Here is a 13,480-nt window from a genome sequence, read left to right on the forward strand (position 1 = left end):
AAAAAGGAACAAAGCGACCCCGGGGAAGGGCACGGAGGGGATGGGGACGTCCCCCTGGTGTCCCCCCCCTGCTCGGCCCCCCAGACCCTCACCCCAAGGGGCAGCACAGGGGAGGGGACGATGCCACGAGGTCCCCACGGGAGAGGGGCCCTGGCTGCCCAGGGGGCTGGGCGCCCTGCAAGGATGAGGATGAGGAGGGAGAGGTCCCAACGCAAAGGAGAAGGAAGCAGAGGCCCAGGGTTGTGCAAGCCCCCGGCGTGGGAGTGAATCACGGCAGCGTGCAAACGCCGCAGGGCCTCGGGCTCCTGCCCGCAGAAAGCAGGAAGGCGCCAGGGGCCGCTTCCCCTTTCCCACCGCACGCCCCACGGGGGTCCCGTGCCCTGAGAGCCTGGCCTAGGGCTCACCCTGCAGGGGCTTCTCTCCTGCAGGGACCTCTCCCTCTCGTGCCCACGCGGGAGCGAGTGGCAGAGGACGGCGACGTCCCCTGCACCCGCAGGGACCTTGTCCCCCGTCCCCGTCCCCCCCGTCCCCGTGCTCTCTCCCTAACCAGCTGTGCCAACGCTGAGAGAAACGAGGCGCTCTGTAAACTTGGAGGGTTTTTCTTCCTTTTTGTTGTTTTTTTTTTTCTTTTTTTTTCCTTTTATATATAAAAAGAAGACACGTGGGTGAGGGGTGGGGGGAGCGGGCAGGGCGCAGGGTGCTGCCCCCTAGGCCCCCCACGCCCTGCCCGTGGTGGTGGCTCTGGCATGATACATTCGCGTGTGATCGGGGTGTTTGCACGCTGTGGAGGTGAATACTGATAGAGAAGTGCCCCGGGGGGCGGGGGGCGCTGCCGGGGGCCAGCATCCATCTGTCCAGCACAGGGACAGGGAAGAGTTTCTTTTGTATTTTTTTTCTTTTTGGTTACACTGCAACAGTCCAGCCTCCTCCAAACCTCAGCACCCGGGCCCGCACGGCCCCTGCTCCCCCCAGGGAACCCCCAGGAGGGGGCCTGGCTCATGGCTGCGTGGAGAGAGGGCACAGGAGCCGGGGGGAGGCCACAGGCTGGCGCTGGCTGGACCCTCCCCCCCCGGCTGCACGGGAGGGGACGCGACCCCCCCCCAGCCTCACACCTTGAGCGTCTTGTCAGCGGCGCCGCTGGGGCTGCAGGCGGTGCTGCCCTCGCCGCCCTTCTTCTTGCGCAGGGTCTCGATCCAGCTGGCGCTGGGGCGGGCGGCGAAGCCGGAGAGCGCCAGGGAGCTGAGGCGCATGTTCTTGCCCGACATGATGAGCTCCCCGAAGCCCTCCTGGTGGGAGAAGGCGTAGCCGGAGCGGCGCGAGCCCACACGCCCCACGCGCCGCATGCAGCGGTGCTGGGTTTTCTGCTTCTTCCGTACCAGCTGAGTGTAGCGCACCTGGGGGCAGAGGCAGGGAGCGGGAGCACCGTCAGGGTACTGGGGCGGGGGGAGGCACTGCGGCTCTCCGTCGCTCCCCCCGCGCTCCCCCCAGGGGCTTACCGTGTCTGAGAGCTCAGGTTTCAGATCCAGCTTGAGGAAGCGAAAGGCAACGACAGGCATGACGCAGACCACAGTGGTGAGGGCGATGGTCAGCCAGACGGTGGGCTGCGCCAGGGTGTTCTGCGCGTTACCTGGCGGGGGGAGGCATGAGCCAGGGCCTGGCGGGGACAGCGCCCTGCCCAAGGACCCCAAAAGGGGGGGAGCAGCACTCGGCCCCCCGGGACTCACCCACGAAGCGGAACTGGTTGGGGAACATCTGGAAGAGGCCATCGCTGTGCATGGCAAAGAGGATGGCGAAGTAGGCTGCCAGGCTGCCCCAGATGAAGAAGTGGTTGATGGCCGTCCAGAAGCCTGTGTCCAGACCGATCTGGCAGAGAGGGGAAGGAGGAGGCAGGGCTCGAGGGACAGCCAGGGTGCCCTGAGCATGGCCACAGGCCCCTCACCGCACGTGCCCTCGGTGCGATGGCCACCTCCCGGCGTAGCACAGGACTCTCCCTCCCTACCTGCACGCTGACGACGATCACGAGGGAGGTGGCGACGGTGACAGCAAAGGACTGGTAGTCGGCCAGCTGGGCACCGTCGTCACGGGTGGCGTCAGCGAAGACGCCGTAGGGGATGAAGAACATGAGCACGGAGGTGTAGATGCCCTGGGCGATGCAGATGAAGAACTCCCGCTTGTTGAAGAGCAGGTTCAGCTGCCCGGGCTCGTAGAGCTTGGGGTACTCCATGCTCCGCTGCTCCGGCACGTCCTGGGGGCACGCAGCAATCTGAGCACCTCCCTCCAGCCCCAGGCAGCCTGGGGCCGAGCCAGCCTTTGCCACCGCCAGCAGCAGGGACAAGGACAGCCCAGCCCAGCCCTGAGCAGCCTTTCCTCCCGCAGGACGCCAGGCGGGGGCAGCACGGATCCTGGGCAGCTCCCACAGCCGCACCCGGAGCCCCTGCAGAGCAGCACCAGCTCCTTGTGCCCCCCGGACACCCCCTCAGCACCCCCCGGCCTCGTCGCGCCCCACTGTACCTGGTCAAAGACGCCCATGGCGAGCACAGGCAGCGAGGTGTAGACGATGTTGTACAGCGTGATGAAGTACTGGTCGTACACGGTCTGTGTGGGATGGAGGGCTCAGACGGATGCAAGACCTGCGGGCCCCACGCCCGAGCCAGCCCACACATCCCCGTGCCCACAGTCCCCAGAGAGCGGGGACGCAGGAGCCACCCCCAGCGCCTGTGGGTGCCCAACCCGAGCAGCGTGGGGTGCTGCTGCCACCGTCTGGCAGCCCTTGTGACACGGGCTCCTCGCACCGAGCACCGTGCCTCCAGAAGGAGCCCAGGCTCTGCCTGCTGGTGCAGGATGAGGCGCCCCAGGGACTGGGGCACGCTTCTGAGAGCGCAGCTCACGCACAGACCCTGCGATGAGCACAGAGCCAGTAACTTACCTGTGCCGAGAAGCCGCAGAAGAAGCCAAACCAGAAGTGGACCATGGTGAAAGCAAAGTTCTTGTAGAAAAAGTAGCAGAGGAACTTGCACATGCGTAGGTAGGACCAGCGCCCGTGCACGAGGAGCAGCCGCTGCAGGAACTTGAACTGTGAGAAGGAGTAGTCGGAGGCCAGCACCGCCTGGATGCCCTCCTGCCCGCTGATGCCCACCCCGATGTGAGCAGCTGTGGAAAGAGAGACGTGGGGTGAGTAGGGCCCTGCCAGGAGCACAGGGGACAGTGACAGCTCCCCCCAGCCTGGATTGTGCTCCTGCACGATGCAGAGGGGCAAGGACGGGGGCTCCAGCAGGCCCCAGGACAGCACGAGGACGGACCCGTCCCTCCCATGGCTCGCCAGACTCCGGGACTCACTCTTGATCATGCTGACGTCGTTGGCGCCGTCCCCGATGGCCAGGGTCACGGCCTTCTTGTACTTCTTCACCAGCTCCACCACCTGGGCTTTCTGCAAGGGCGTGACACGGCAGCAGATGACGGCCTTGCAGGCACACGCCGTCTCCAGGAACTCCACCTCCATGTCCGCCTCCAGCGCGTGGGCCTGCAAGGAGAGCGTGGGGACAGTCGGGGACAAGAGCAGGGGCAGGTGGGGCACCCGGCCCAGCGCTCCCCAGGCCTTACCAGGCTGTGCCCATTGATGACCAGGGCGTATTCGCCCGCGATGGCTTCCAGCACCGAGGTGAGCTTGGTGGAGGAGAGTTTCTCCTGGTAGGAGAAGCCATTGCTCATGGAGCGTGACGCATCCATCATCTTCTCCCGGGCCTTCCTGAGGGGAGAGAGGTCGGGGGGCTCTACTCGGGGTACCCTAATACCCCCCAGCTCCCCCATGCAGAGCTGTGCCCCACAGGTGTCCTCTGTCTGCCTCCCTGCCCTCACCTGAGCTCCTCGCGCACCTCCAGCACCGTGTGGCCCGTGATCACAAACACCTCGGTCATGTCGTCGGTCAGCATCTTGCAGGAATAGCCGATGTTCACAGCTGTTTCTGGGGACGGGGAGCCAGGGGCTGAGTGGGGGGTTGTGTCCCTCTGCATGGCAGGATCCAGCCCATGGATGTTCTCATCTCCCACCAGCCCAGACGCCCGCCAATAGCTCCCCGCCAGCGGTGGCTCACCCTGCTTGTCCCCTGTCAGCACCCAGATCTTGATGTTGGCCAGCGTCAGGATGGCGATGGTTTCGGGGACCCCCTGCTGCAGTTTGTCCTCGATGGCCGTGGCTCCAAGCAGCTGTGGGATCCAAAAGGGCAGGGGGTCAGCACGGGCTGCCCCCCGGCCACCTCCCTGCCTAGTCCCCCAGCCCACGCACCATCATATCGTGCTCCACCTCATCGTAAAGCCGAGCCAGGCGATCCTCACGGGCCTCGGGGGCCCCGCTGGCTCGGTGTAGCCGCTCAGACCAGTCCTCGTAGTAGCTCTCCTCCAGGTCTTTGTAGGCCAGCACCAGCGTCCGCAGCCCCTCACCGGCATACTCCTGCAAGCAGCTGAAGGTGGGCACGCAGGCAGACCCCCAGCAGCGTTCCCAGACTTTAATTCCCCCCCAGGACGGGGCACAACCCAGGCTCAGCGCTTCTGGGCAGCCCCCCTGCCCTTCCCAGCCCTGTCGGCAGCCTCCTGCCCCACTCACATTCAGGTGGTCAGTGGTGACATTCGTCAGGTCCTGGTTGGTGGGGTGCAGGCGCTCCAGCAGGATGGTGTCAGCGCCTTTGCAGTACAGCCGGATCTTGCCCTCGGGGCTGCGGACTGCGGGAAGCAGGGGACAAGCTGCCAGGCTCAGGGGTGCAGGAGCAGGTCCTGCTCCAGGCCCCAGCTGTGTTCCTCCACAGCCACATCGCACCACGCAGAGCCAAGCACCCTGGCCCCACTGCAGCCCTCCCACAGCCCCGGTGCCGTGCCCAGAACCTCACCGATGACAGACATGCGCTTGCGGATGTTGTTGAAGTCCAGGATAGCCAGCAGCTGGTAGGTGATGGCTCGGCCCAGCTCGTGCACTGTGATGGTTTTGGGTGTGCGGGACCGGAACACGAAGCCGAAGTTCCTGGCGGCCGTGACTAGCGCCCCCTCGTCCGGGGACTGAGCCTTGTAAAACAGCTCCCCTGGGGGCAGGGGACAGCACGGGGATCAGGGCCGGTGCCCTTCCCGAGCTGGGCAGGCAGGTGCTGCCCTCCTCGCCCACCTTCGCTCTTCTCCTCGGACATGACGGTGTGGCAGAGCGAGAGCAGGCGGAAGAACTCGTGCACGTGGGGATCCCCCAGCTTGACAGCTTCGAGCAGGCTGGGGTCCCAGAACTGGAACCGTGGATCCGCCAGCGGGTTGAAGGAGAAATCAACCGGCTCTGGCCTCTGTCAAGGGGAGAGGACAGCGTGACATCCATGACACATGGCCACCAGCACCGCAGGCACCGGCCCTGAAGCACCCTTACCTCTCCCAGCTCTGCCTTGTGACCCAGCATGTCCTGCACGTCACCTGCAAACCAGGGCACGGAGTTAACCGAGGCAGGGACCGACGCCCAGGAGTGCCACAGGACAGCCCCACGTCGCTGCAAATGGCCCCCTCATCCCCCCATCTCCCCCGAGGGAAGGAAACGGCTGCCCCAAGGCATCTGCGGGAGAGGAGCCGGTGCACCCACGCCCCGAGGCGGCCCCATCCTTATCCCCGGTGCTCACCATAGCTGTGCCCGTTCACGGAGCACTTGCTGAAGACCATGATGTTCTGGGTGAGGGTGCCGGTCTTGTCGGAGAAGATGTACTCCACCTGCCCCAGCTCCTCGTTGAGGGTGGTGGTCCGGGCCTCGGCTGGCGTCCGGCGCTTGGCACAGTACATCTTCTTGTCCCAGTTGATGAAGTAGCTGTGCCCGAGCCGGATCACCTCCACGCTGCGTGGGGGGCACAGCCAGGTGTCACCGGGGAGGGCAGCACGCTCTGCTGAGCCAGCGATGGGCACACGCACGCCCACCCCAGGTCCCCAGCCCTGGGGGCACCCTGGCACCCAGGGCCCCACGCTGCTTTCCGTCTCCCGCGCCCTTCCCCGGGGCTGGCCCGCACCCACTCCTGCCAACAGCCGCCACCAGGGACACAGAGGGGACAGCTCGCAGAGCTCCCCGAGCTTCTCACACACCTACGTGTACCAAAACCCCCTCCCCAGCCCCCAGGGCAGACAGCAATGAGCTAGTGGGAGGGGTGGGGGCGACACGTTCTTACCTCGGGGCTAAGGGTGACAGAACCCATGCTGGGGAACGAAAAGAGAGAGAAATTAAAAGAGAGAGAGAAGGGGACAGTGCAGGAGCCTGGGAGCTGCAGGAGGGCAGAGCAAAATAACCAGCATGCAGCCAGGGCAGGGAGAGATGAGCAGCCAGACAGACACAGCCAGGGGGGCCCCGAGGGACCTGCAGGGCCTCAGGTCTTGGGGTATCCCCAAGGGCAGATGTGGCCCACCTCCAGGAGAGCAGCCCACGCCCGCCCCGCGCACGCAGCCCGGCCCCGGGGTCTCCATCCCCGTCTCCCCTCCCCAGCCCTGCTCCTGGCGCCTGCCCCTCGCACGCCCACAGCCCAGCCCCACAGCCCCTGCCCTACCTCACGTAGAGCGAGATGGGCACCACAGTGTTGAGGATGATGATGTAGGACCAGAAGGAGAGGAAGCCAGAGAAGAAGGCACTGTGCACTCCCTCGTCCCAGGGCAGGTAGATCTGGAAGCAGACGCCCACCTCGTGCTCCCAGATGGCGTTGCCGATGGCCAGGATCACACCCATGCACACCAGGAACCCGAAGATCTGGGGACAGGAGGGGACATCAGAGCCCCAGCCGGGTCAGGGACGGGTTCCCCCAGAGCTCCCTTTCCACGCACCCAGAGCACCAGCGTGTTCATCAGCCGGTCGATGCTCGTCCGCTTGAATTTGGTCCGGCCGCTGTTCTGCATCAGCTTCGTGTCGGGACCTGGGGAGAGGGAAAGCTGTCGGTGGGTCCCCTCCTCTTCTCTCCCCTCCCCGGAGGGCAGCGGTGGCAGGCCGTCCCAACCCACCTGCGAAGATGACGAGGCCGAAGCACCACTCCGTGTTGCGCAGGACGCAGCCCCGCAGCAGCATGTTCTGGTTGCTCAGGGGGTACTTGTTCTCCTTCCAGTACAGCGTCCCGCCGAACTTGTCCAGCTTGTTGTTGGGGGGCTCACAGATAACCTCGCCTGGACGCAGAGGACAGCTCAGCTCTAACACACCTTCCCCACCTGCCCAGCTCCATCCCAGTGCTCCCAGCACCCTCCCCAGAGACCCATTTTGAGCCACAGGACTGCAGCATCACACAGATGGTACTGGTCTCTCCAGGAGCAAGGCGGACCCAAGCCAAGTGACGGAGGAGGATACCCGAGAGCTGTCCCCATCACAGAGCGCTGCTTTCAGGTACTCACCATCAAACAGGGCCAGCTTGCTGGTATCACCCAGCTCCGAGGTCACGGGGATGGCTTGTCGCACCTTCATGTTGGTCTCTCTGTGCGTAAGGAGACGTTGCACAGGGTTAGCAACAGCCTGGCAGGGAGGAACTCAGGGACGCTCCCCAATTTTGGGCCCCCAGCAGCTCCCACCCTGCCTTCAGCCTGATCTCACTCCTACCTCTTGCCTTCCCCTGCGACCCGTGGCCCAGGGATTGCCGGCACCCAAGGAGAGCGGGAGTTACCTACCCATCCAGCTCCGCGGTCTCTATGTAGCACAACCCATGGGGTTCACTGCTGGAGAGGAGGAGGAGGTCAGCCTGTCGGGAGAGACACGCTGAAGGGCTGCGCTGGCACTGCGGCTCCCCTCTGCCTTCCTCGGGGAAGCTCCTGGCCCTCCGATGCAGCCCTGCCCTACAGAAGCTAAGGCCAGCAGGGTCTCTGGAGCTGACTGGGATGCCATTGCCTGAAGTGCCCGTGTCAGACAAATCCCCAGACCTCAAACGCAGCCTAAATGCAACTTCCAGCCTCAGGAAACCCCGCAGTCTCAGCCCCAAGAGATGACAAAGGAGCACGAAAGCAGCGTGGGCAGAAAGACCCATGTCCCCCGCACGCTGCCCAGCCAGGGCCGTGCTCATCTTGGGGCCAAACTCACTGCCACGAACTGGTTGTTCTCCAACTTGATGATGTCCCCAACGCGGACGTTCATCCACTGCTCCTGCCGGAGGCTGCAGAGGGACAGCGGGGCGGCGTCACACGGGAGCCAGCAGCATCGCTTCCCCGTGCCCCTCCGGAGGGGGCTGCGTCCCATGGGGGTCCCGAGCCCCCTCCCCGGCGGCCCTGTCCCCGTGACACTCACACTCCGTTGATCAGCACCTGAGACTGCCGGTTGTTCACCTGGTTGTCGCTCTTGTGGCGGAACTGGGCACAGAAGGGAAGAGACAGCAGCGTCAGCCACACTGGGGATGGGGTCCTGCATCCGCTGCCCCCCCACCACCACCGCCACAGCCCCAGCATCGCCTCCACCGGGCAGCACCATGCACCCACCCCAGGCTCACAGCCCCCCGCCCAGCCCCAAGTCCCTGTGCCCGACACAGGGCGAGCAGCCCCGGGGAGAGGGGCGCACGGGGAGCACTCACGTAGTCGTCGGTGGCATCTTTGACAGCTGTGATGGTTAAGACAAGAACCAAAGGCACGATGGTGGTGAACCAGGAGAGCGAAGAGATCTGTGGGATCAGCTGGGGATGGGGAGAGGGAGTTACAGGGCCAGGGCAAGCCCCGGCCCCACGCCACCAACCCTGCAGCTCCCCAGGGGCAGGACGTGCCCTGGGCCCCCGGGTGCACGGCCCGGGGAGGACAGCGCAGGGACCCCCGTCTCTCCGGGCCCCCAGCACTCACCTGCAGGATGAGGAGGAAGAGGAAATAGGTGTTGGCCACTTCCTGGAACTGCTCGAAGAGGTTGACAGGCAGGAAGGTGACAATGTTGTACTTGGAGGTCTTGATGCAGTTGCTCTGAGGACGGAGCAGGCCAGAAGCGAGGCTCAGGAGTCGCCGAGGCCCCGTGGCTCCCAGCATCGCTCTGGGGCAGGGCTGCGGCACAGCTCACCCCCGATTTGGTGGCTCTGGATATAAACCCAGACCCCCCGGCTCCTGCCCTAGTCCTAACGCTGTGGCATCTTCCTCGAGAAGCCGATTCCTCTGCCTCCGCCGCCAGCCGGTACCCGGGGCTGGCCTCCTCCTCCAGAGCATCCCAGCAGCTCCCAGTCCCCCCAGCGGCTCCCAGTCCCCCCAGCGGCCTCCCAGGCGGCGAGGCCGAGGCAGGGCCTGGTCTGGAGCAGCCAGAAATAACCTCCAGCGTGGAGGGGGAGGCCAAGGTGAGCGCTGCCCCTCCCCCGGCCGCTCCGGAAGCTCGTTAATTAGCCAGACCTTGGTGGTCCAGGACCGGGGAGGGGGCTCAGGCAGATCTGGGGGGGTCAGGGCCCTGGTGGGGGCCGGGTAACCCCCTGGGAGCACAAGATGCCCCCCTCCAGCCCCGGCCCCGCAGCTCCAGGGCGTTAACGGCTGGTCAGCACAATTTCCTCAGGCACAAACACCTATTTTTAGCCCCAGCTCCCTGCACCCAGCCGGTGGGCAACGCAAGGCCCAGACCCCACACCCCCGAGCCCCCAACCCCGGCGGGAGAGCCGCGGGGGTGCTGCCGGGGTCCCCACTCACCGCGTACTGGAACTTCTCGTTGTACTCCCGCGCGTTGGCTCGCACCCGCCGCTCCTCCTCTGCAACACAGCGCGTCCTTAGCCCCGCGCCCCCGGCCCCACAACTGCCCCCCCCCAGCCCCACAACTGCCCCCCCAGCCCCACAACTGCCCCCCCCAGCCCCACAACTGCCCCCCCCAGCCCCACAACTGCCCCCCCTCAGCCCCACAACTGCCCCCCTGCCCCACAACTGCCCCCCCCAGCCCCACAACTGCCCCCCCAGCCCCACAACTGCCCCCCCCAGCCCCACAACTGCCCCCCCAGGCTCTCCTACTCCCCCCCCCCCAACTCACCTGCACCCCAAATCCCCCCTGGCCCCAAAGCCCCAGCCCTGTCCCTGCACACCGTGAGACCCCCACCCGGGCTCCATCCCCCCCCGCAGCCCCGGGACCCCCGGCCCTGCGCCCCCGGGACCCCCGGCCCTGCTCTGGGCCCCCCCCGGCGCTGCGGCCCCGTTCCTCCTCCCCCTCCCTCGCACATCCCCGCAGGCCCGGCCCGGTCCCGGTCCCGGTCCCGGTCCCGTTCCCGGTGCCGGGCCCGGCCCGCACCCACCTGCCCCCCCGGGGCCCCGGACCCGCGGCCACTTCTCGGGCATCTCCCGGGGCACCGTCATGGCTGCGGGCCCGCGGCGCGCCCCGGCGGCGCCATCCCGCGCGGCCGGTGCCGGTGCCGGTGCCCCGGGCCCGCCCCGCCCCGCCCCGCCGCTGCGGGAGCCGCCGCGTTGCCGGGGCAACGACCGCACCGGGCCCGCCGCGGCCTACCGGGGCCCGCCGGGGCCTACCGGGGCCCGCCCCGCTCACCTGGGGCCCGGCGGGCCGCGCACCGCTCCATGGCCCGCGGCCCCGCAGCCCATGGGGAGCGGGCGGGCAGGGGCCGGCCCGGGGCCGGGGCCGGGGCCGGGGCCGGGGCCGCTGCGGCCCCGTTGCCGCTGCCGCCGCCTCAGCGCCCCATGGCCGCGGCGGCGCCGGTCGGCGGGCGGCGGCGGAAGTGATGCGGGGGCGGCGGGGAGAGACCGGGGAGGGTGGGGGGGGACGGACCCCGGGGCACGGCGGGGAGCGGGGCTCGGGGGCGGCCGTCGAGGCCCCCATGGCCGGGCCCGACGGTTGTGACCCCCCCCCCTCTTGCCCGGTGCCCACCTCCCCGGTTCCCCCTCCTCCAGGTACCCCCGTTTCTCCGGTGCCCCCCCCCCTCCGCTCGGTGCCCCCCAGCACAGACACACGGTGCCCGCATCGGGGCTACTTTATTGGGGCCGCGCCGCTGCCCGCTGTCACTTGTCCCAGGGCCCGGCTCCCAGGGGGATGGCGGTGCTGCTGCTGTCCCGCTTGGCCCCCCGGGCACCGCCGCCGCCACCGTCCTCCGCCGGGTGGTGGAAGGCCACGAGGAGCTGGTAGAGCGCCGTGCCCACGGCCGCCCCCAGCAGCGGGGCCACCACCGGCACCCACCACCAGGCGTTGTCCCTGCTGGGGACCGGGGCAGCGTGGGCATGGGGGAGTCCGTGCTGCCCCCCCCCTTCCCCGTGTCCCCCTGTACCCACCTGAAGACCTCCGCGCCCCAGCCCGCCACGTAGGTGAAGAGCCGGGGCCCGAAATCCCGCGCGGGGTTCATGGGGCAGCCGCAGTTGGAGCCCATGGAGACCTCGATGGAGAAAACCAGCAGGGCCACGGCCACCGGCTCCAGGCCCTTGGGGACGCCCTTGTTGCGGGTGTCGGTGATGGCCAGGATGCCCATGATCAGCAGCGCCGTGCCCATCACCTGCGGGGCCGGCACGGCAGCTCAGCGCCACGGGGGTCAGCACCCCGGCAGGGGGCCGCGGGGCTGGCACCCACCTGGTCCAGGAAGCCATTGGAGAGAGAGAGGTACTTGGCAGGGTACGTGGCGAAGATGGAGGCGGTCTCCAGGGGGCCGGAGGCAGTGAGGGTCCCGTTGCTGTAGAACTGGATGGCATCTGCGGGGCAGAGCCAGTGCACGCGTGCTGGTGACCCCTCGGTGCAGGGCACACGCGGAGCCAGGACCCCGGCAGCACGCCCGCCCCGTGCACACCCTGTCCCCAGAGTGCCGGGGTGCACATGGGCTTCTGCATACCATAGTACAGGGCGTAGACGGCTCCGGCGGCGATGAAAGATCCCAAGGTCTGCACGGCCACAAAAATGGGAAATTTCCACAGCGGGAGCTGCCCCAGCAGGCACATGCAGAGGGAGAAAGCTGGGTTCAGGTGAGCCCCTGCAACAGAGCGGGGAAGAGGGGCTGGGAGCTGGGGGCCTGAAGGATCCAGAGCCGGCAGCAGCCTGGTGCTGGAGGGGCGAGCGTAGGGAGCGCAGAACACAGCCCCTGCAGCAGCGCAGGGACCCCAGCCTCACCAGAGACTCCCCCCGCTGTGTAAACGGCCACCATGACAGCCAGGGCACCCGCCAGGTAGGAGGTGAGGATGTTCCCCTTGGTCCCGGAGCTGGTGACCATCTGCGCCGAGCCGCTCAGCGTGATCAGCTGGGGGAGAGGGGCACGGCTCCACCACCACCTCCGCACCCCCAGCCCCTCACTGAGCCCCTGCACAGCACCCGTGGTCCTGCGCACTGCGGCCACTGGCGGGACCAACACCACCCCGTGCCACGCGCTGCCCCGGTGCCTCTTCCCCTGCAGTCTCCGCGGTTTTGTGTGGTTGGGCGCGGGGCTCCCCCATTTTCTGGGCTCCCCCATTTTCTGGGCTCCAGCTGCCCACGCGGGACGGGCCAGGCAGGGCTGCAGTTACTGCCCTCGCTCACGTTTTTGATGATGAGGGAAAAATATTATCAGTAACTGAGTCATCTGCTTCTGCAGGGAGACGTCGGGGCTGGGGGGCGCTGGCAGAGCTGCGGTGCCAATGTTCACCGCTCCTGGATCCGTCCCAAGTGCCCAGCACAGCTCTAGAGCCCAACCTTTGCCTGCCTCGGGGCAGGAGGCGTCAAGGCACGCGTTGCCCTGCTCTGCTCCCTCAGGCACACGTGGCAGCACCCGCTCCCTTATCACACCGAAGCGCCCGCAGCAGAGGGTGCATCAGGCATCGTGGGACCAGGGTTCATGCTGGAGGTGAGGCGGGTTTGGGGTCACTGTCAGTCACGGCACAGCCACCCCCCCCCGCAGCCCCATCCCGTCCCCGTCCTGGGGCGCAGCACAGCCGCGGGGCTGCAGGACCCCAGCGGTGGCCGCCCTGCGCTCGGCCCCGTCCCCAGCCCACCCGCAGCCCCCATGCCCCACTCACGATGAGCACGAAGACGGCCAGCAGCTCGGCCAGGCACTCCCGCAGGAGCCGGTTGCGGACGTGGAGCAGGGCCTGGGCCCTCTTCAGGAAGGACGCGGAACCCATGGGGCCGGCCAGGCAGGGGCAGTGGCAGCAGCACCGGCTCCCTGTGGCATTTTATGAGCCCCGGGCTGGGGTGGATGATAACACGCAGACTTTAAACCAATCAGGGCTGTGAGATGCAGTGGGGAGACGCCTCGCAGGGACCAGAGTCCCGTGTGGGGCTGTGGGCAGCAGCCGCGTCCCTGCTCCCACCCGTCCCTGCCTGTGGTGCTGGAGCCCCCCGAGGATTCTCTGTCAGCCGCGGGGCACCGAGTCCTGGCTCGTGTAAGTCCGCCCTGCCCCGCGTCCCGGTGTGGGAGCCTCCCCAGCTGGAGAGCCACTGCTTTCCTCCGCCGGGTCCCTTCCCAAGCCACAACCACAGGCAGCGCTAATGAAAAGGCCTTGGAAGTGCTCCCAGGGCCCTCGAGAAGGGCCCGGGGGAGGCGATGAAACGGGAGGGGGAGGCGGGCAGGGAGCAGCGCGGGCACGGGGCCAGGGCAGAGGAGCCCCGTGGGTGTCTG

General features: G+C 67.6%; 2 protein-coding genes across 4 annotated transcripts; both read right to left on the reverse strand.

Moving 5' to 3' along the window:
* Positions 1–642: 642 nt before the first annotated feature.
* On the reverse strand, positions 643–10,527 carry ATP8B2 (ATPase phospholipid transporting 8B2). Of its 3 annotated transcripts, none has more exons than XM_035567282.2 (27): positions 10,444–10,527; positions 9,606–9,664; positions 8,790–8,903; positions 8,531–8,629; positions 8,251–8,312; positions 8,047–8,119; positions 7,641–7,711; positions 7,371–7,450; positions 6,990–7,148; positions 6,816–6,904; positions 6,545–6,741; positions 5,639–5,847; positions 5,395–5,438; positions 5,149–5,314; positions 4,880–5,068; positions 4,600–4,715; positions 4,282–4,446; positions 4,091–4,202; positions 3,856–3,961; positions 3,601–3,745; positions 3,337–3,520; positions 2,927–3,150; positions 2,512–2,595; positions 2,000–2,245; positions 1,725–1,863; positions 1,497–1,627; positions 716–1,394 (listed from the first exon to the last, which is right to left on the reverse strand). In XM_035567282.2, the coding sequence occupies exons 1-27, from the start codon at positions 10,472–10,474 to the stop codon at positions 1,107–1,109; spliced, it is 3,582 nt and encodes a 1,193-aa protein (XP_035423175.1). In that variant the 5' UTR covers positions 10,475–10,527; the 3' UTR covers positions 716–1,106. The 3 variants fall into 3 exon arrangements, with proteins under 3 accessions (XP_035423172.1, XP_035423175.1, XP_035423173.1); XM_035567280.2 differs by lacking the exon at positions 10,444–10,527 and adding an exon at positions 10,196–10,306; XM_035567279.2 differs by having other exon boundaries at positions 643–1,394; positions 7,641–8,119.
* Positions 10,528–10,910: 383 nt separating this feature from the next.
* On the reverse strand, positions 10,911–13,230 carry AQP10 (aquaporin 10). The gene is made up of 6 exons (XM_035567458.1): positions 12,879–13,230; positions 12,001–12,127; positions 11,726–11,863; positions 11,470–11,588; positions 11,178–11,395; positions 10,911–11,103 (listed from the first exon to the last, which is right to left on the reverse strand). The coding sequence occupies exons 1-6, from the start codon at positions 12,981–12,983 to the stop codon at positions 10,911–10,913; spliced, it is 900 nt and encodes a 299-aa protein (XP_035423351.1). The 5' UTR covers positions 12,984–13,230.
* Between the last annotated feature and the right edge of the window lie 250 nt (positions 13,231–13,480).

Source organism: Cygnus atratus, chromosome 28 (assembly GCF_013377495.2).
Source record: "Cygnus atratus isolate AKBS03 ecotype Queensland, Australia chromosome 28, CAtr_DNAZoo_HiC_assembly, whole genome shotgun sequence".
Classification (NCBI taxonomy): domain Eukaryota; kingdom Metazoa; phylum Chordata; class Aves; order Anseriformes; family Anatidae; genus Cygnus; species Cygnus atratus.

Bases quoted from the DNA above. Each gene is read 5' to 3' on its own strand.
- ATP8B2 (XM_035567279.2), bottom strand. From the start codon at position 10,496: ATGGGCTGCGGGGCCGCGGGCCATGGAGCGGTGCGCGGCCCGCCGGGC. The intron at 4,716-4,879 runs GTGAGGTTCTGG...TGCTTCCCGCAG, and splicing joins CAAGCGCATGTCTGTCATCG to TCCGCAGCCCCGAGGGCAAG. The intron at 1,864-1,999 runs GTAGGGAGGGAG...CCTCTCTGCCAG, and splicing joins TGATCGTCGTCAGCGTGCAG to ATCGGTCTGGACACAGGCTT.
- AQP10 (XM_035567458.1), bottom strand. From the start codon at position 12,983: ATGGGTTCCGCGTCCTTCCTGAAGAGGGCCCAGGCCCTGCTCCACGTC. The intron at 11,864-12,000 runs GTGAGGCTGGGG...GCTCTGTTGCAG, and splicing joins CACAGCGGGGGGAGTCTCTG to GGGCTCACCTGAACCCAGCT. The intron at 11,589-11,725 runs GTATGCAGAAGC...TCTGCCCCGCAG, and splicing joins CGTCTACGCCCTGTACTATG to ATGCCATCCAGTTCTACAGC.